At 36.5% G+C, this 21,853-nt stretch overlaps 1 protein-coding gene across 8 annotated transcripts in view; it reads right to left on the reverse strand.

The window, feature by feature from the left end:
- Positions 1-1,308: 1,308 nt before the first annotated feature.
- The window catches only part of RBBP6 (RB binding protein 6, ubiquitin ligase), a 40,140-nt gene continuing 19,595 nt past the window's right edge, over positions 1,309-21,853 (reverse strand). For 4 of the 8 annotated variants that reach the window (XM_081554478.1, XM_081554479.1, XM_081554480.1 and 1 more), the window contains 15 exons: positions 20,924-20,968; positions 18,774-18,862; positions 18,554-18,650; positions 18,029-18,168; positions 15,009-15,181; positions 13,140-13,243; positions 12,695-13,032; positions 10,810-10,906; positions 10,635-10,713; positions 10,472-10,526; positions 8,445-8,513; positions 6,813-7,175; positions 6,424-6,525; positions 3,801-5,558; positions 1,309-3,309 (listed from right to left, as the gene is read on the reverse strand). In XM_081554478.1, coding sequence (XP_081410604.1) covers positions 1,728-3,309; positions 3,801-5,558; positions 6,424-6,525; positions 6,813-7,175; positions 8,445-8,513; positions 10,472-10,526; positions 10,635-10,713; positions 10,810-10,906; positions 12,695-13,032; positions 13,140-13,243; positions 15,009-15,181; positions 18,029-18,168; positions 18,554-18,650; positions 18,774-18,862; positions 20,924-20,968 — 5,091 coding nt within the window. In that variant the 3' untranslated portion in view covers positions 1,309-1,727. Of the gene's footprint in view, positions 3,310-3,800; positions 5,559-6,423; positions 6,526-6,812; positions 7,176-8,444; positions 8,514-10,471; positions 10,527-10,634; positions 10,714-10,809; positions 10,907-12,694; positions 13,033-13,139; positions 13,244-15,008; positions 15,182-16,224; positions 16,339-18,028; positions 18,169-18,553; positions 18,651-18,773; positions 18,863-20,923; positions 20,969-21,853 lie in introns of all 8 variants that reach the window. The other 4 variants (XM_081554476.1, XM_081554477.1, XM_081554481.1 and 1 more) reach the window with 2 other exon arrangements.

Below are 21,853 nucleotides of genomic sequence, written 5' to 3' on the forward strand. Positions count from 1 at the left end.
AATAAGACCAAGAGGGAAAGGAGCTGAAAAAGTAGGTTGCAGATGACACACTGGAGTTGAAGTTTTAAGACGGGAATGGTGACAGGGGGTGATTAACTCAAGATAATTGTCATAGAAATGGACTGCAATTAAAGTGAAGGCCAGTTGAGCTCAAAGTGAATTATTAACAATGCATCCAGGTAATGAAACTGACCTCACATGATAGAATGTATGATAGAGTGAGTTCTAGATGCCAAAATCCTCAGTGAATGTGGGAGATATAGTCAAGCTGTGGGGCCGAGATTAGTAGAATTGAGTGTGGTCTTGCTGGAGTACCTGAAAGCACAAGTGGAGCGTGCTGTGAGGTTGGAAAGGGGTGAGGCTAGCAGTGGGTGGAACTCCCCCGTGATGGAAATGTCTGGAAATTAAAAAAAAAAAGTGACTTAAGAATCACAGCAAAAGAAGAGCTCCTTAAAGTCAAGTTGGCTTCATTTAAAGGCAACATTTCCCAAACTTAACTCAGTCCTGAACGGCTTTCCTGATGTGAGTAGCATTTTTGTTATTACCTTTACATTGTTTAAATCACTTAATTAAATATTATATTTATTAAATTATTAAATAATATATTTATATATTAAATCACATATTAAATATTGCATTAGAAAACATTCTCAAGCATGTTTGTATACCACCTAAAACCGAGTACCAACAAGGGCATACAGGACTGCAAATATGGTGCACTTTGGAAATATCAAGGAAATGAACTGAGTTGCTGCTAATGTAAACCCGTTCTTCTCTACTAGTCCAGTACCCTGGACCAAAGTATTTCAGGATCATTACCTCACACTAGAACTAGTCTCTTTTCCTCCCTTAAGCCACTGTCTTCTTAATCTCTATTTACACAGCTGTGTTTCTTAAGTACCATTCTTACCCTAGCTGCCAACATCCTTTCAATAGCTTTTTATTGCCTACAATAAACTTCCTCAACCAGAGCCATTAAGGAAACCCATATTGTAGTCTCTCTCTAGTACTTCTGGACCTACTACCGCTCGCTGCTGGACAGACTGGGTAGACCACGTATGGTAAGTGCGTTTTAGAACTTTAAGACCCTTCTTAATTTATTCAACCAGAAATCAAATTAACGATTCCTTATTTCTGGCCACCTATTATCAGCCCACAAATGAAGTACATTTTCCATGTTTACTTCAGAATTTTATATATTCAGTTCAGTTTATACTAAAGACTCAAAGGATATTTTAAATAGGGAAGTGGAAGGGGGAAGCCAACAGTCATGACACACTTTCCTTCAAATAAGGCAAACATTCAACATTTGAAAAGTTTACTGAAAACTTTTATTGTAATCAAAAAGTGACATAACAGGGTTGTAATGAATTCAGCAAATCATTCTGCTGATATTTTAGAACGGATATCAGCTTTTGCCAGGCAATTAAAAAAATTCAAATGTGAAAATTTCACAGTACAGTAAACTCCACCCCAACTAATTAATGGTGGTTAAAAATAATAGGCCCTAGCAAAACCTCTCATGTTACATGGTCACAACTCACAATTCTGTACAAAAGTTCGTGTTATAAAGCTCTGATGTAAAAATCAAATAATCAAGCAGCAATATTTTAAGTGCAGCACAGGGTCTTCCGTATCATTATTTACAAGGCTTGAATCTCTTTACATTATAACAAAATTTAATACAGATGACTTAGGAATTAAGTCAATTTTTTAAAATCTGCCCTCTACACAGTGACAGATTTCACTTTTTGGTCGTCCTTCTCCTTCTCCTTTTCTTTATCTTTGCTCTTCTTTGACTTCTTTTTCTTATGTTTGTGTTTTTGGCTTTTTTCCAATTCTGCTTCAGTGCCTGCATGCTTCTTATGCTTCTTATGTTTTTTATGTTTCTTGTGCTTTTTCTTTTCCTTCTTTTTCTTCTTCTTCTTGCTGTCCTGACTTTCTGCAGAGCTGGCACTGCTGCTGTGGCTCCGGGTTTGGCTTCCAGAAGGGCTGTGACTTCTGCTCGGACTGACACTTGGGCTGCTCTGACTCTGGCTCCTGGTGACGCCTGCCTGGCTGACTGCTGCCGCGTCCAGGCTCTCCTTTGCTTTCTCGACTACTTTATCTTTCAGTTCCTTAGAAACCTTTCCTGCAGTTTCCTCCTCTTTTACAGACACATTGCTTTCACTGTCACTTTCATTATAGTCTGGTTCAAAAGCAGCTTCATCAGTTTCTCTAGTTAAGTCAGAGGACAGTCGAGAGGAGTGACTTAACTGGGGCTTAGGCTTGATGGTGTTCTTATCAATTTGCCCAGTAACTTGCTCTTTCTCAATCTGTGGGTCAGGTGGGTTAAGTATATAAAGTGATTTATTGCCACTTGACTCTTTATTGTTCTTTGCCTCTAACACATGTTTCTCACGATCTTTACAGGGATTTTTATCTACAGATTTTGTCTCTTCACTTAAGCGTTTAGTATCGTAAGTGGCTTTATGATCATGAGGTTTTTTGTCTCTCGTGGGACTAGAGTTACTTTTTTTGGACTCTCCTGTTCCTTTTTTAGGCAAATCTCTCTCCTCCCTTGGCTTAGTTTTTTGTCCAGATGCAGAGTCTTTACTCCGAGAAGGAGAGTCTTTTCTTCTTGTTACTTCATTCCTTTCATCTCTACGTTTGGAACTTGAATACTCTCTGTTGTCATAATCTGTTTTTTTGTCTCTGTTGGGAGTGAAGTCTTTATTTGAGGAACCTCGAGTGGAATCATGCTTATCTTCTTTTCCAGAAGTTCTAGTCTCTTTGGAAGACTGAGACAGACTTTTAAAATTTCCTTGCTCATTCAGACGGTCCAGATTACTATCTTTCTCTGGCTGAGTGCTGTTCTTCCTCTTTTCTGGGTTTTCCTTTTCCAATACTGAGTGATCTCGATCTTTGGTTTTCCCTTTTTCACTAGATGCAGAGTTTTTTGAACTTTTGACCTCATGCTGTGCAATTTCATGGCCCACCTCCTTGGTGAGTTTCTGAATTTTTTCTGATGATTCACTTTCTTTTTCAGTATACTTGATTGCATTTGGTGGTTTAGTGCCAACATTTTTTATAACACTGGCAGGTTTTCCTACACCTGATATAGGCTGTGAGGTGGATTTAACATCTTCTTCTTCAGATTCAAAGTCATCTTTATCCCATTTGGATTGGGGAACCTGGATCATAATAATAACATCTTCAGCAGGAGCTGTGTTGTCATTATTATATTCTTCCATTGTTTTAATGACAGTTCGCTTTGTATCTGTTTTTTCTTCAGATTTCCACACAGGACTGCCTCCAGTTGAACTGGTACTAAAAAGAATTAAAATATTTTTTAATCAATGAAGAACTTATAACTGTTAAACACTGGTGAGTATAAAAAGACTTAACTTAAATATGATAAATGCCCTTTCAAGTTTCAAAGGCCCACTTACTCTGCTCTAAGATATGTGTGTATGATTACATAAAAATAAATGTGGCTCACTCTCAAAATCTACTTAACATCTGTTATCTTTTAACAATTGTTATCTTCAAAGACAAGAGTAACCAGCTAACCCCCAACATCAATACATTCTTAAGGAACATATTCTCCTTTTCTCACCCCGGCCACTATCAGATACCTGGTATAATCCACAATGCAACCCCCCCCAACAATTATCAGATACCTGGTATAATCCACAATGCACACCCCCCCCCGATTATCAGATACCTGGTATAATCCACAATGCACACCCCCCCCCATTTATCAGATACCTGGTATAATCCACAACGCAACCCCCCCCCTCCCCCCAATTATCAGATACCTGGTATAATCCACAAGTGTTGAGCTGGATCCCTCAGTTCCAGTCATTTTTCGCCTGACTTTTCCTTTGATTTTTTCTTGTTTCACTTTGCCGGATGTTGATTCCAATTTTTCAGAGGGTTCTTTTGTGTTAGATACATTTTCTGTACTTCCAATTTTTTTACCAGTTTCTCTGTTAAGCTTGATTTTTTTGGCTGGAGCAGCTGATGATGAAATTTTGTCTTTTTCAGGTGTCCTATCCATCTTTTCAATATCAAGCTCCATTTTGCGCTTGGGTGATGGTTTCACTATTTCAGTTACTTCTAATTTAGAGATTTTCATTGAAGACGACTCAAAATCTTTATCTACACTTTTTTCTTCAGTTTTTCTCTTCCTTTTTTCTCCCTTGCTATCAGGTGGTTTACTTTTCTCATTAGGCTTCCTGGCCTTTTCTTCCTTACTAGTTACCTTCTCTGACTTGATGTCTTTGGAGTAGTCCTTCTTCACTTTTTCCTCTTTGACTGGTTTTGTCTCCTGGTGCTCCTTTACTGACTTTGAGTGAGCTTTTCTGGGGGTTCCAACCGTCTTTTCATCTTTTTGAGAGGAAGATGATGATTTCACATTGTCAGTCTTCGGGGTCTCCTCTTTGGCTTTTTTAAGTGGAGGTTCAGATCGAGGAGATTTTTCACGCTCTCCATCTAGCTTTTCTTGGGGTCCTTTAGCAGGTTTTACAACAGTTTCTTTTTTGGATACAGTAGATCCATCATTTTTCCGTTTGGTCTTGTCACCTTTTGCTTTAGGTTTATCTTTTTCTCTCTTGTCTTTTTCAGATACTGATTTAAAAGTAATGGATTCAGCATCCATTGGTTCATCTCTAACAGGTGTAGCATCATCTCTACTTGGGAGAACAAACAACGAGTCTGTTTTATTTTCTTCACCACTTGTAGGCTCTCTTGATTTCCTAGAAGAGTCTAGTAACTCGGGGTTTAGAAAGCCTTCGCTTTCTTCCCCCTTTCTTCTTTTTCTGTGTTTCTTATGTTTATTTCCTTTACCATCTCCTGGAGCATTTTCACCTTCCTTGTCTTTTGACTTTGTATTATCCTTCTGATTGTGACTGTCTCTTGATGAAAGCTTTTCTGGGTAGTTGCCACCTACGTTTCGACTTCTATGACTCTGTCCACCAGAGTAATCCTCTCTGCGGCCTCTTGTGAAGGGAGAATTCCTAAGGTTAAGCGGTAAAAATCTCTCTGGAGAAAAGTTCTCTCTATTTGCTGATGGTCTGGGCTGCGCTCCAGTAGCAAAGCCTTTGTAATATTTTTCATACCACTCTCGATATTTTCTCTCCCATTCTCGATAACGTTCTTTCTCAAATGGGTCTCTAAAGTCAACACTCCTCCCGTAATAAGCTTTCATGTCATAAGGTGGTGGAACTTCTCTGAATCTGTTAAAATATTCACGCTCTGTTTCTCCTTGAGGTACATTACGTTTATTAGGAGACTGTCCCCTAAATGCTTGAGGAGATCTTGATCGTGAATGATACCGTCTATATGGAGGTGACCTTGACCTAGATCGATGATACCCGTGCGATCTAGACCGTGAACGGTAATTTCGACTCTTTCCTCTGCCTCTTCTGGGGTATGGAGGTGATCGTGAATAGGAACGAGAATGTGAGCGGCTAAACGATCGAGAATAAGAACGTGACCGTGTTGAACCAGATCTTGATTTAGAATAAGTATATGAACTTCTTGAATAGGATGAACCACTATAGGGAGACTTGGACCTAAAAAAAAGCAAAACAAAACAATAATTGATAGTTGAGAAATATATACTAAATAAAATATAGATTCTTGCATTCAAATATGTTCTCCTCATGGTTCCATATTTCTTTATATTAAGTTTCATCTTAGATGATTAAAGAGGCACAGTGACCTCTACTGGAATGGAATAAAGTACACAAAGATCAGAGCAATCACTTGTTGCAAAACAAAAGTGAAGTCTTAATAATTGAGAGTGAAGTGCATTAATGTACTGTGAATTATATGAGCTAATCAACACTAAACAAATGCCAATTAAATTTAAATTTTACTTCCTATCTGATTATTTTAAGTAGCAGTGATTTTTTCTTTTTGTCCTTTATTGGCCAACAGTCTAGCTTTAAAAGGAACCATATTTCAAGCATAAGCTTAAAAAAGAAGTCTTCTAAACAAGCTTCTAGGGAATTTTTATAATTCAGTTTTTCTATCAATAAAGCAATTTGTAGTCTACTGTTATTTCATAATTACACAGGTTAATGTTCCAGCAGAAAGCTGTAGCCTTAAGTAAGAGGGTCCTCAGAAATGTATTTTTTGGCTACTCCCCTATTTCTTTCCTCCTATAAACATTTCCCAATTTTTTCATACTATAAAATAACTTCAAGGGACAAGGGTAATTTAATCCCCATAACTGCTAGTTCTACACAATAGAATTTACAGTGAGATATTATTTTAATAAACAGATACTGGGAAATAAGCTACATTTCCATTTCTATAAACCTAGACCGAATTAGAAAAATTCCGTAACTGTGATGTTATTTATATCCATAGCTAATCCCTGGATATTCAAAGTCCCATTTGCAATTCTGTTGTGAAGGCTTGCAAAACACTAACCTGGAAAATGAGCGCCTACGCTCCTTTTGAATCTTTTTGTATTCCATCAATTCCTTAGCAAAATCATTTGTAAACTCATCTAGCTTGGACTTTTTCTTTTCCCTAGTAAAATAAAGTTAAAGAGTGAAAGTTAACAAAAACCATTTAAGAAAACTAACAAGACAAATGTAATTAGATTATGAATGAAATGAATGAAATTGCCATTAGTTTTCCACTTTAAAACTATAAATAACTAGGAATCCCTGAGGAAGTTGCTTGTATGACTTGGTTTAATTTTTAGGTGATTTTTCTTACACTAACTGGAAACACTGGAAAATGCTTCCAAAGTACCTGTTCAATGTTACATCAGAAAATGAAAGTGTAGGGTAATTTCAAATTAGAATACTCACTCTTCTTTTAGTCGTCGTTGCTCTCTATAGAATTCTTCCCTGGACAAAGGTGGTGCTTGTGTTGTTGGGATGGTATTCGAATGAGCAGTCTGTACTCCAGACGACACCCAAGGTGCTGATAAATTGGTTGGAGCTGGAGGAAACCCTGGAGGGGGAACACTATACCCAGCAGGTGGTGGCTGGCCAGGAGGAAACTGAGGAGAAAACTGTGGAGGAGGAACCCCTGGAGGGAGAGGAAGTGTATGGGGAGGAGGAGGATACAAGGGAGGGGGTGGGACAGGCACAAAAACGGGAGTTGCTGGTAGTGACGGGCCTTGAGTTCTCTGTGATCTTTCGCTGTGATGTCGTCCACGGTTTATACTTCTGGAAAAATAATTCCAAGATATTAAAGCATCTGAGACAAGTAAGCTTACCTTTTCTATCCCCAAACTATTTAAATAAGCATCAGGACACTGATATAAATTGTATGTAAAGGTAACATCGTTCATGTGTTAAAAACAACTTTTCAGGCCAGTCAGGGACCGAGGGGATATATAAGTTTACAAGGCCTTCTTTATATGGAGACACTGTATTTAAAAGTTCTCTTGTGAAGTTCCAATTATCACTCCACAACAATCTCTTGTTACTTCCTAATCCATCATTTAAAGGAGCTGATAAGTTCAAGTCTCTGTGATCTGGTTCTCCCCAAAATGCCTTCCAAGATCAAGTTTAAATGAAGAAAAACCACTTCTTATAATCTTTTTGAGTAAGTATGTAAAGACCCTTCAAACTAGAATAAATATTAGTTTAACATCTGTAATCAGTAACTGAAAATCTGTTCTTTTCTGACACAGTTAAAGTAAGTGCTAAAATTCTGCCTCATCAAAGAAATAGTGGCTTAGAGAAAAAAAAGTGGGCTTATTTCTGTTAAGCTTTTTAAAAGGATCTTTAAATTACACGTAACTGGTATATAACAGCAGCAGTAGGGGTTTAGATTTTAAGCCTCTTTTCAGAGAGTCTGATTTAGTAAATATTCTATTAAATATGTGATTTAGCAACAAAACAGTAGTTATCTTTCCTAAGCTTAGCAATTTTCTTTGGTGCACTAGAAGATATCCTTAAGAATGACCTAGAGAGCAAAACTTAAATGGGTTACTTCTCAGACTGACACTGCTTGTGTATCTCCAGAGCAAGGGTCCCTAACAATCTCCTGTCTCTTCTTTTGGAAGAAAAGATGGCAGAAGACTGGGACAACTGAGTCTAGGGGAGAAATATGTGCAATTCTTCTTCACACTTAGAGAAGCTGAACTGGTTAACATTCACTTTAAATTAATGACAACACCTTAAACATTGTATAGGCTTTACTGACTTCCCTCTACACTCAGCAGAGATAAGCCAATATTCTGCTATGTGCTGACAAGGAGAAAGTAGTCCTTAAGAAGGAGTAGCATAGATGTAGCCTTAAAAACCAACATTTAAAATACTAAATGTAACCTATTCTTTTATAGGCCTCTCAAGTGCAACTCAAGATTTAAGTGAGGTATTTGCAAACCAAATGAACTCATTCCCCTTGCCACTGCTATGCTTTAATCTGTGTTATATTTTCCAGTGCGTCATGAGATTACTGTTTTTCATGATTTTTAGCAAGCCTACCTGTAGCAGCTTCTCTCTCCTCTTCTAATTTGCTGTGGCGGAGAAACCAAGTATCCAAGTTTGTTGGAACTGTGTGGAAAGATAAAAATAGTCTTGAGTATAATACATGACCTTTTTTAAAAAAATTATTTATTTTAGTTGGGGGCTAATTATTTTACAATATTGTAGTGGTTTTTGCCATACATTGACATGAATCAGACATGGGTTTACATGTGTTCCCCATCCTGAACCCCCCCCCCACCTCCCTCCCCATCCCATCCTTCTGGGTCATCCCATTGCCCCAGCCCTGAGCATTTGTCTCATGCATCGAACATGGAATGGTGTTCTGTTTCACATACGATAATATACATGTTTCAATGCTATTCTCCCTGACCGTCCCACCCCCACCTTCTCCTACAGAGTCCATAAAACTGTTCTATGCATCTGTGTCTCTTTTTCTGAATACATGACCTTTTTGTGCATAGACTTTAAGATATCTATTTTTTAACTATTCCAGAAACTTTTCCTTACTCCCTGACCCTGATTCTTGCTTGTTCCAGAGAAGATATGAGCAAGCATTACATGTACCTGAATATTTTTTCTGATTAACATATTATAAACAATGAAGCCTCAATATAAACTTCATGTAGTATAGTTTAATTAACATTATATAAGTTACTCTGTGAACTTTCTGTGTATTTTTTTTTTTGTAAAGATCCCATGTACTTAAAAAAAATTATGTATTTATTTATTGGCTGTGCTGGATTGCTGCTTGGGCTTTTCTCTACTTGTGGTGAGCAGGGGCTACTCTTTGTTGCAGTGCACAGGCTTCTCATTGGGGTGGCTCCTCTTGTTGCAGAGCATGGACTCTAGGGCACACGAGCTTCAGTAGTTGCAGACCCTGGGCTCAACAGTTGCGGTTCCTGGGCTCTAGAGAGCACAGGCTCAACAGCTGTGGTGTATGGGCTTGGTGGTCCTAGGCATGTGGGATGTTCCCAGACCAGGCATCAAAACCCTGCGTTGGCAGGTGGGTTCTTCACCAGTAAGCCACCAGGGAAGCCTTGAACTTATTGTTACAGAAAAGGAAGAGAGTCCTTTTATCTGCTGGGAACTATGTGGAGGTGTCTGACATGTGAGGTAAGAAGCACCATTCTAATTCTACAGATGAGGCAATGCAGGCTGAGAAGTACAATCACACACCCACTGTCAAACAGCTAGTAAATGCAGGAGCTGGGATTCAAACCCAGATCCGTCTTCAAATCCCATATTCTTTCTACTGATATATTTGTATCTGTGTGTGTTAGTCACTCAGTCATGTCTGACTCTGTGACTTCATGGACTGTAGCCTGCCAGGATCTTTTGTCCATGTTATTCTTCAGGCAGGAATACTGGAGTGGGTAGCCATTCCCTTCTCCAGGGGAATCGTCCCAATCCAGGGATTAAACCTGGGTCTCCCACATTGCAGGCAGATTCTTCACCATCTGAGCCACCAGGGAAGCCTTTTCTACCGATATATTCTTAATATACTTTTTCTATAATGAGTCTGGTTTATCTTTCAAACAAAGATCAAAGTTTTAGAATATAAGTCAGTTTATATAAATTTATGAGCTATATAAACAGAAATATTATATAAAACAATAAATCAATCTGGTTTTTAATGCCATAAAAAATTATACCCTATAGAATTTTTTGCTTTTTCTTCTGAGAGGAAGGACTTATCACAGGGACCGTTCACAAAGCATGGCTCTCATACCTTATAGATTTTAATATGCAATAGAATTTAATTAACCTAGCTATTTAAAATGAGAAATTCTGTGATTGACAGACTTTAAAAAGAATTTGTTTGTATTTATTTTAGAAAACACATTCTTTTAGAAAACAATTCTTCATATAGTCTTGAGTTTGTGACATTTTACATAAAAACTGTAAACTGCAGCATATAAAAGGGTTTATAATAAAAGACACTCAGCAACACACTACTTATATTGTAATTTCTATCCTCTGGTTTGAAAGTAATCATCTGAAGATTATATGAAACATATACTTACTGTTCCCAACCTGGTCGACCACCACCTGGACGAGCAGCATTTATTCTTACTGGACCTTGGATAGAAAAATAAGAACAATAACTAAATATAAAGTTACATGTCAAATAAAGCTAAAATTATTTTTTAAGGGAAAAAGTTCAAACCAAAACGATTTTATACTCACCAGTTGTGGGGATCAATTGTCCATGCAATAATGACTGTCCAAGCAAAGAGGGGGTTCCAAGTACAGGCACCTGGTAACCCTTCAGGAAAAAACACAAATAGTTAAAAAACAAAACAAAAAACTCTACTGCAATAATATAAAAAGGTCTCCAAATTTAAAAGCCAATGAAACTTACCTTCTCTTCCATAAGAGCAGTAATTGCTATTGAAGAAGCTCCCTTTGAATGTTCTGATGCAAGTGCTGCAGCTGGCAGTATTTTATTATCAGAATCCCTATAAAATAAAATAATTTACAACAACATTAAAAGGTCGTTAGAAATGGAGAATTAAAGGTACAAACTTCCAGTTATAGATAAGTAAGTACTCAGGATGTAATGTACAACATGATGACTGTAGATAACATAGCTGTATGGTATACTGGAAAGCTGTTAAGAGAGATTAGATCTTAAGAGTTCTCATCATAAGGAGATGAGAGCTTTTTTTTTTCCCCTTCTTATTGTATTTAGGTGAGAAGATGGATGTTAGCTGAAACCACTGCAGTAATTATTTCACAATATATGTAAGTCAAATCAGCATGCTATATGCCTTAAACTTCAATGAGAATATTTTCCATATTTTTGAAGAAAAATTCCATATTACAAAGATTGAGTCATATTTAAGAGGCCTCAAACACTTGCAGAGTTTGAAAAATAATAGATCTGCAGAAAATGTCTGCAGTACACAAATATTCTTACTTCAGGAATGCATTATCTGTGATGATAGGATTATAAAGTTTCCCTCTGAAGATAACAAATAAAAATTATTAAAGGAAAAAAAATTAAAAATTACATCTTGTTGTTCCTAACACTGTTCTCCATCACACTTGCATTAAGATGAGTTAAATCAAAGATGATGAAAACTTCTGGGGAAAATGAGCCAGACTGGACTTTTGAAGAGTTCTTCATATGTAAGTGCAATGTATGATGAAGGAATCTCCTTAAAAAGTACAATCTATGAAATGATAGAAATTGGTGCAGTTGTAAGACTACTAAAGCTTAAAAAAAAAAAAAAAAAAGTTGTGAAACCAAAAGAGAAAAAAAGCATTGAGTAAATTCTACTTCCAGCTCTAGTAAATCAAAAAGGTACTCTAAGATAAGTCAATGAATAGTAGACCATTCCCACTATTAATCAAATAAAAGGCTGAACTAGATCAGTGGGATTTTATTATTTTTTATTACAATTTGTCACATGATACTAAATACAGTTTCCTGTGCTATACAGTAGGACCTTGTTGTTTATCCGTTCTATGTATACAGTAGTTTGCAGGGATCTCTTAAGTAAATACTTGTAAAGGTCCTACTCCTACAAATTTTGCTTCTGGGAACATACCCCTGGCATCTTAATTTTTAAAAGCTGGCTGATTTTTTTAAGACTTGAACTTCCACTGGACTATACAGTCACAGGTCCCTTTCATTTCAGAAGCAGTAAGATTTAAGTGAGGTTTTGCTACTCTCCTACATAATTATGCTCCAAAACAATTATTTCTGACCTTTCTATCAGTGTTTCATCCCCTCTCCTCTGTTCTTAGCTCTACGCAAATCTACTGTTTTTAATACCATCATTATGACCATAAGTGAACTCTCCCTCCTGTGAACTGCAAAGCTGTTATGGGATACTATTCAACATTTAAGAGAGGTTGCTGGCAATCTGTATAATTTTTGACTTTGGGATATTTAATCATTTACAAATGAATCTCCTTCATCTGTCTATTCCTCCAGTAAGACTAAGTAATTTCTTTTTTTTTTTTTCATTTGGTCATACTCTGTGGCTTGCGGGATCTCAATTCCCCATAAGGGATTGAACCCGGGCTCCAGCAATGCAAAAGCCAAGTCCTAATCACTGGACTGCCAGGGACTTTGAAAAGACTAAGTCATTTCTTACAAGTCACCCACCTTACTGAGGACAGACAGCAGGAGGCTAAAGACTGCCAGTCACTAAAACAACAATTTAAGCAACATACAATAAAAAAACTATGTCGCTGGTCTTAGTTGTTTTCTAACAGTGAGAAATACATAGACTTACCGAAAAGGTCCATCTGATTTTTCTGAGTGGACTGATATGGAGACTGTTGCAGTTATATCAGGTACAGGGGCTGGGGCAGAAGATGGATTTCCAGGGACAGGAGGGGCCAAAGAAGACTGATTAGAGGTTAATGAAGACATAGATGGAGCCGGGTGAGTTGATGAAGATGTCACTGGAATCATCAGAGGATCTTGTTGTCTTGATATTGGAGATCTCATCAGAGGTTGTAGGTTCCGCTGGATGAGTGGTCTTGGAGGTGGTATTGGGGGAGGGGGTGGGGGTAACTGTTTTCTTAGTCTTTTCGTATAACCAGTTTCATTTTTGAAGTTATTAACAGCCTATAGACACCAAACATAATGCAGAAAAAATGTAGCATTTACTCAAGTACAGTTAAATCAAAAGATTTTTAAAAATTTTTCATAAAAAGGGATATAACTATAACTACCTGTCGTAAGAACTTATTGGCAATTAAAGCGTCAGGAGAGACGTCATTCTGATGACATGTTGGACATGTATGTTCATCTGATTCCAACAGCGCTGTCCTTATACCTATGTATAAGATTTTAAATATTAACAAAAGCACAGTTAGGAACCCAGTTTTTGGCAATGAATTGAAAAGATGGTTTATATGTGTTCAGTTACACTACTATTTTCCAAGCACACATTACTAATCATTTCTATTCTTAGATTAAGAAATTTAAAAGTAAAATTTCTCTTCTGATACCACTCCTCTGCTCTAACCTCTACCTTAAACACAGAAGTAATGGATATAAGCTAAACAAATATTTAAATTGAGAGAAAGGACACTCTTTCTCAAATACCATTCTCTTTGGTTAGCTAACATCTAGAGTATTATAAAAAAAAATAGAAATACAGCCTAGAAAGAGACAAAAACATGTTGTAAATACAGGACTTTAAAAAAAGCAATCACTTGGTAATACCCCAGTAGTCCAGTGGTTAGGACTCCACACTGCTGAGGGCCAGGGTTAAATATCTAGTCAGGGAATTTAGATCTTATAAGCTGTGTGGCATCAACAAACAAAATATAAAAAGGCATCACTAGGAAAGGGCATTATATATAGCAGAAGCATTATTCAGGCAAGGAAATCAGAAACATCTATAGCACAGCAGGTAAGAAGGAATATCAAATTACAGATGCACTGATTATGCTTCTGCTGCTGCTGCGTCGCTTCAGTCGTGTCCGACTCAGTGCGACCCCATAGACGGCAGCCCACCAGGCTCTTCCGTCCCTGGGATTTTCCAGGCAAGAACACAGGAGTGGGTTGCCATTTCCTTCTCCAATGCATGAAAGTGAAAAGTGAAACTGAAGTCATTCAGTCGTGTCAGACTCCCAGCAACCCCCTGGACTGCAGCCCACCAGGCTCCCCCGTCCATGGGATTTTCCAGGCAAGAGTACTGGAGTGGGGGGCCATTGCCTTCTCCAGATTATGCTTCAGTGTAGTAAAAATATCCAGTTATATAGGTGGTTTGTAAAATTTAAGACACACTCTGAAACAAGCCTTAAGTAATCTCTTCTTGACTTTTGTCTTCACTGAAGAGGCTCCATAACAAAGATTTGTATTCCAAAACTCTCTTTTCTTCTTTTTCTTTTGATTGTGCCGCATGGCATACAGGATCTTAATGGATCTTAGTTCCCTGATCAGGGACTGAACACCCCCCCTCCCAGCGGAAACACATGGGTCTTAACCACTGGACCACAAAGGAAGTCCCCCAAAACAATCTTTAGAAATGAAAAGGACCAAAGCAGGACTGAACAATGAAACTTTTAGATGACATCATTTTCATCTGGGTAAGAAGGGAAAACCTTAAGTGGCAGAAGAGAATCAAGTGCTAACATAATATAAATGACTAGGAAAAAAAGTCACAAGCAACCCCCTGGCAAGTGTTTGGGTAATATGTTTACAGACAGTAGTTCTCAATTACACTTAGAAATTTTAGAGTAAGCTATTTTTCACATTCCTAGAAAGGGACTTATTTTTAAAAAATACTTTGGAAATATCTAAGGCTCCAAAAGCTTTTAAATTTCTCTATACCATTTAAAACATATTTGAAACAAAAATCCTACATTTTATAAAACCTCAGTAAAGACACCTTGATGAAGGTAAAGAAGGTGGTCAATTCTAAAGGACAAACAGACTTTTTTAAAAAAAGGAGCAACAAAAACAGTTATTAAATGTTCACTGATGAATATATCAATAATTCATATTTTACTACTAAAATATATAGTTACTAAGAGCCTTTCCAAGGAAATACACTCTAAAGTACGTATCTTCAAAGGTTCAACATTTCTTACATTCATCACAGTAACTGTTTCCACAGCAGGGAATGACAACAGCATCAGTCATAATATCTTTGCAGATGAGACACAACAACTCATCTGGGATAGGATCATCTTCTTCTGAAGATGATGATGGTTCCTCTGGTAAAAAAGGTGGTTTTTCTTTCTTCCCAATTGCATATGCTTCTCTGTAAAAGAAGGTCTTAGTGTTTCAACATTGTTATGGGAAAGTATTTTCAAGATATTTATATATTCTACTATACCATATTGGGAACTTATCATCTAGTATGACGCCAAATTAGTTTATACAAGTGTAGTACTTTCCAAAATAAGGAAACAATTATGAACATCCCCCCCTAAACAAAAAGATATAAAACAAAATCCTAAGGAAGTATAACAGAAAAAAAAAAAAGCCATAAAATTGGCTAAAAGGATCTTAGATTCTGTATTTCTAGGAACTGCAAGTCAGAGAGGTACAGTGACACACTCAAGTACCACAAAGTTATATTTAAATGGCAGAGACAGGATTTGAGCTTAAGTGATGACAACACCCTAATCACTATTCTCTAGCCTACCATGTTTCCTGGAAAACGTTTTTTTCCTCCTAACAGTCTCCAAACCTGTGAAAATACTAGTGTGAATGTCACAATATGGGAAACTAAAATTGGTACTGACATTACACAATTAAGGTGGATAATTCAAAGGAAATATGTCACTAATCACATTAATAATTAATAAACAGAATTAGACTTCAAAACAGCCATCTTATACTTAATACTATGAGAGATTAATCTATTTATACAGTTGGAGTAGGAAATGGCAACCCACTCCAACATTTCTGTCTAGAAAATTCCATGGACAGAGGAGCCTGGCGGGCTACAGTCCACGGAGTCGCAAAGAGTTGGACATGACTGAGCACAAGAAATATTAATGACTTAATTAGAAAAATGTGTAAAAAACTTAAAAGTAACACCTCAATAGACACTTGGGGGTTCATTTTTTGTAGAAATCTTGTGGAAATGTTGGATATTAAATATATTAAAAACAAACAAAAAAAATAAGCCATTCTCAGACTTATCACCACCGCTTCCAATACCCCCATCTTCTCTGTAATCAGGCACATTTGTAAAACATAGGAATTCCTAGAGAAATCTTCTCTTTCATTCAGGAACAGAGTGTGTTCAACTCAATGCTAAAAATGAAAGAATCTCATCTGGACAGAGCAGGGTACCTTAGGTGTGTTATTTGTGTTGCAGTTGCTCCATAGACATCACCACGATTCCAGAAATAAGTATCAATTTGCTTATGCCCCATTGTTCCCAATTTGTGAAAGAGGAGTCTCCCACTGCCCAAAAGAGAGAAAAGAAAACAAAAAAAAAACAAAAAAATAACAAAAGAGGAGAACAGAGGATAGAAAAAGAAACAGAAGAAGAGTCTGAGTCGCTTATCAGTGGTGTTAGTGGAGAGGGTGAAAGCTTCATTTAAAATATTTGGGTTCCCATTTTCCCCAGTATTGGCTGTGTGTTTGGCACAAATGCACTTTTGTATTCTAGTATTCAAATAGCAATGAAGTTAATTATTAGTTATGAGTTCACAGGTGATGTTAATTTTTCCAACACAAATTTCTATTTAAATACTTTTACATTTACATCTTATTGTATTAAGATGAAGCGGTCTGCTCTTAAACTTTATCTGTAAAAAGCCATCAATTTCAACCTAAAACTGTTTGGATGCATGTATGAAATGTCTGAATTAGAAACAGCATACAACAAACTGCTCTAAGATGAACCACAAAAACACACAATGGTAGACTGATAAAAAATAGATGGGAGTGAAGTTGACAAAGTGAGCAGGGTTGGGAGTTTAGGAAAACATTAATTCTTATCTAACTAAAACAATGTATTTACCTACTCAAAAATCTTTTTTCAGTATCGTTCTGTAAGCACAGCATTTTCATTGTCCTTACCTGCTCATCACATTTTGATAATACAGCACAAAACTGACGAAAACTGTTCTTAATAAGCATTCTGTCATTGGGAACATGGACATCTATACTTTAAATTGATGTTTCTCAAGGCACGCCTTGAGCATCCTCTAACCTCATATTCTTCTGGAGGACTTGCTAAAGATGCAGACTGAGAATATAATTCCTCGGGGGCAGGGGAGAGGAGTGAGACAGGGCACCTAGACTGGTTTAACAACTTTTGCAAGAGATTCTTATGTACAATAAAGCTAGAGAGCCATAGTCCAAAGGAACACTTAATATTGTGTTTTGTATTGTGTGAGTTTGCAACTGTTGAGGGTAATCAAAAGGTAATCAAATGTATTAATAAAAGCAGAAAAAATGGGAAGTTACCTAGCTGAACTACGCCACTAGGTTTACTGTCTATTCATTTCATTAAAAATTGGCTAAAATAAAACCTGAAAACATGTGAAAAATAAGCATTAAGGTATGGCTTACAGAGCTACTAACGGTTTATAACAGATAAACAGTTCTGAACTGTTATATAACAGATCTAAACTGTTTATAAAATAAACCATACTTTAGAATCTTAAGACTCACATAGTATATCCAAACTAGTCAAGATACTTCAGTATTACCTTTAATCTTCACACTTAAATCTGCCTTGATATCTTGCAGAACTTCTATTCTTAAGCCTTTTGTTTCTTAAAAAGTCTGACACACTTTTGTCTTGTTCATTTAAAAGATGCAAATAGCATACAAGATTATGTAGGAGTATGTATGTGAATGAGGAAGAAAGCAGGGAATGACAGAAAAAAGAAAAATTAGAAGACCACAAGGAAAGTGGCACTCACTGGCAACAAAAAAACCCAAATACATTTTTAATTTGCTTTAAATGGAGCAGACTGCAGCCTCTTACTCTTAACACAGAAATGCAACATACAGACTAAGACTTGGTATACAATGTTTGTAAGGAATCCAATTAGCCAAGTTACAAGCCCAAGATTAAATAAAACACTATTGCCTGGACTGACTGCAATCTCCACAGATCATACCTAATTTGAATACTTACGCATCTATAGTTGGTATGGCATATTTTCCAGTGTTGGTAAGCATTGCACCTTTCATGTTAGGATCTTTCACTTCCATCATAAAACTTCTGGGAATTCCAGTGCTCTTTTTAATCCTAGGACCAGATTCAAAGTTCTTATCCTACAGATAGAGGAAAGGAGAGAGGAGGAAGAGAAAAAGCAGTTACTATTATTTAATATTAGCTAACACACAGTGTTTACTATCTGCTTGTATTATGTGTAGAGCTTTACATATATGATCTCATTTAATCCTCACAATAGCCATGTGAGGTAAGTACTATCACTATCTTCATTTCACAGAGAAGAAACAAACAGCTTAGAGAAATCACGTAACTTCCTCACTCAGTGGCAGTGTTAAGATTTGACACTGGTAGTTTGGCTCCAAAAGCTGTGCTCATTTGCCACTATAACACAGTAGCCAATATTTACCAAGAAAAATAATATGGCTAAGGAAAAATTTTAAGAAAAATAAGGTCTATCACAGACAGTTTCTAGTTTGAACTTACCCCATTTGTTGGGCAATTCTTAATATAATGGCCAGGTTTACCACAACGGAAACAAGTATAAGATGGAGGTGGTGGACCTAGAGGTTTCTTCATGTAACTGAAAGGGGAAAAAAAAAATTACATGTACACAAAGACTTTGGGGGAAAAAAAAGCTTTTGACATGGGGGGCTCTAAGTACCACCCCAAAGTACATATTAGAATAAAGTACTTATAAACTTACTTGATTGGGTCGTATTCATGGCCAGATTGCGACATCATTGCTTTAATTTTATCTTCTTCAGAAGCATTGGCTTCAGCCAGATTGGCAGTCTGTTTAACAGGTAATTATTTGACACACACATTAGAAACACATTTAAGACCACACAGCCAAAGACAACACCACTCATCCTGTAAAGAGCAATATCTAATCTTGCATAAAAACAGTTCTTTACAAGTATTTACAAGAAGAGGCAAGGGGAGTTCCTTAGGTCATGACATGATGTTTGGGTGTCTATGGGGTTGAAGAAAGTCCTTCTGGGGGCACTCAAACCTTAGACCCTGTTTGTACCTTACATTAAGATTTACATACTACTCTTCTAAGTTAAAAACTGAGATTAAGTTAGAGAAACACTTGATGTTTTTAAATATTAAAAATAATTCAAGTGTCATAGCATTAAGCATCAAGTGTCAAGCACACAACTTAGAAGTAGGGCTGGGGATAGGACACTGAACATATTATGCAGCAGATACTAGAAATCAGAAGGCTCTTTTAAGTAGTGGTGCCAAATTTCAAATTAAGTGCAAAGCACATGCACTGAGCATTCAAATTATAAATCCAACTCTCTAAAGATTTATGAACTTCATCTCTGAGGTATTACATCCAGTAGTCTAGATAATAAGCAGGGTCTAAGGGAGTGAGTCTTAAAAACTTGAATCTTCAAGCATCTAGCACTCATTATCAGTCATTCATTAGGTTTTAGCTTTACATTCATCCACAAAACAAGCAACCAGTTTTAACACTTTATTGTAATTTTATATACAAAGAATGCTTAACATTAACAGAGCTTAGAACAACAGCAACATTTACAAAAAACTGGATTACAGATGTTGAACAACTAATTTGTTTGAACCCAAACATTAACTTACAAATAGTTAAAAAAAAAAAAAATCCCCCAAACCTCCAAAACTCCCCAACTGCTTCCCACAATGAAACAATGGAGGTATAGACCAGAACTCAAATATGGTCCTTACAGTACAGAAGACTTTAAACAGTGAACTATAAGTTGCTAAAGATATTAACTCTATGCTAAACCACTTTGCATTAAAAAATTATTGAGGTTGGTTTTAGCCCACTTTATGTTTTAGAATTATCAACTTTAATGTATACTTTTCCCACAAGAGGAGTTTAAAAAGCTGTATTAGTTACTAGGACATTTGGGGGATACATTCTAGGGAATAAGGACAAAACCTACAACAAAACCAAGGACGAGATAGGGACAGCACTAATGGAAAACTCGTCTACTCATTGACTTTGGTTGCTAAATTTAATTTTGTATTTCTGATAGCAGGGGAAAAAAGGATTTTTGGAAAACTTTCTTCTTGGCCCTCAAAACTCTACCTGTTCTCTGTTATTTGCCTTTTTTCCCCTAAAGGCATAATTTGCAAACTAAGTCTAATTGTTTTAAAAATTAATCCATCACTAGTGCTTTCCCAAACAAAAGGTACACACTGTTGAGCAGAAAACTGCAAGCAATCTTATCGCAAAACATGGCATATACAATGATTTCAGGAGGTAACAATTTGCCCCTCTGCCAAACATACACATTGGTATATTCCTGCAAACCACTTTATACATTTACACAATTCATGTAGTCTGTGTTCAAACAAATTAGGTTGTTTAAAACTTTTTCTAATGCAGACAGACTACAAGTCTATAGCATAGAGAAACAACTGCATCACATTTAAAACGTTAACCTTCAAGGGATCAATTCAAATATTCAAGAAATAACCACGCAATTGTCCATGTAAAGGAAAGCTTCTATTTTGGCTGCGTAAAGTCCACATAATTTACAGCCAAAATCAGGGAATTCCTCCAGAAATCTGTTAGTTTCCAAGGTATAATTAAACAAAATGTATGAGAAAAAAAGCAAGTAAGTGTAGCTTCATTTGTTTCTTCTGTCTTGAAGATGAATACTCCAACATTATGGTGAAGCAAAATACTCCCCCTATCTTCTCAAAACGGCAGCTACTCTTTACAGGATAGTAATAATATGTACAAATGTTTCTGCAACGTATTTCCTCCCCCAACCCCTCTTAAAACAATTGCTCCACATTAAAAAAAAATTACGATGTTAGAAAAAGATTTATATTTTCAAGAATATATATATATACCTTTGTAAGCTGGGCCAGAGAAATAGACGCAGAAGAGTCATCAATCTGTTCACAAAAAATTAAACACACATTCAAGTTCCACACTGAAAACATCTGAAAGTGATCATTTACTCCCTACTGCCACTTAATGTTCAAATATTGGGTATTTTTATTAGAAGTTTTCGAAAGAATGTTTTATCTTGTTTTAAGCTGAAATGTAGTTCACCCCACTTATCCTTCTCCACACATCTCACATACAGTAAATAAAGGCTAATGGTTGAAGGGGACTCTATTACAATGAGAAAACAGTCAAGAAAAGGATAGGAAAGCTGCTCAGTGTGGTGATTAAATACTAAGTGAGAGTTCCAGGTCTATGGGTGGTCTCTAAAACTAATGATGCTCAAGACAATGTACACTAGAAGAGAGAATGAGAAATCTAACTTTTCTTTAATGCCAGTATACAACCCTGTAAAAACAAGCAGCTCTTTAAAGGCTCAGATAATTGCTTTAATAAAACAGCTCCCAAATAATTGCTACTTTTTCCCTCTTTTGAGTATGTACTGCTCAGTCTGAGTAAGTTTATTCTCCCATACAAAGTATCAATAGCTAATCTTGCCAAAGAACCCACAGCTTTAACAGGGCAAAAATTTTAAGCCAAATAAAGGGAAACAAAAGGCATCCTGGGGCAGGGCAAACAGAGCAGTTATAGGATGTACTTCAATAGCAGGGAAAATAGTTACTTTAATCACAGGGAGCAAGTATAAAACATGGATATGAGAGAGCTTTAAAAAATGTATGTTCAAATGTATTTAAAAGTGCTTCATTATTTGTTCTCCTGAAATATATTATCAGTTTTAAAAAGTGTTTATGCATGGGTGTGTATATTATACACACACACAATCTTCAGCATGTAACACTAAAGACATGATTTCCCTACAAGTGTACCAAAAT

This window comes from Giraffa tippelskirchi, chromosome 13 (genome assembly GCF_054371585.1).
Source record: "Giraffa tippelskirchi isolate mGirTip1 chromosome 13, T2T-mGirTip1v1.2.pri, whole genome shotgun sequence".
Taxonomy (NCBI): domain Eukaryota; kingdom Metazoa; phylum Chordata; class Mammalia; order Artiodactyla; family Giraffidae; genus Giraffa; species Giraffa tippelskirchi.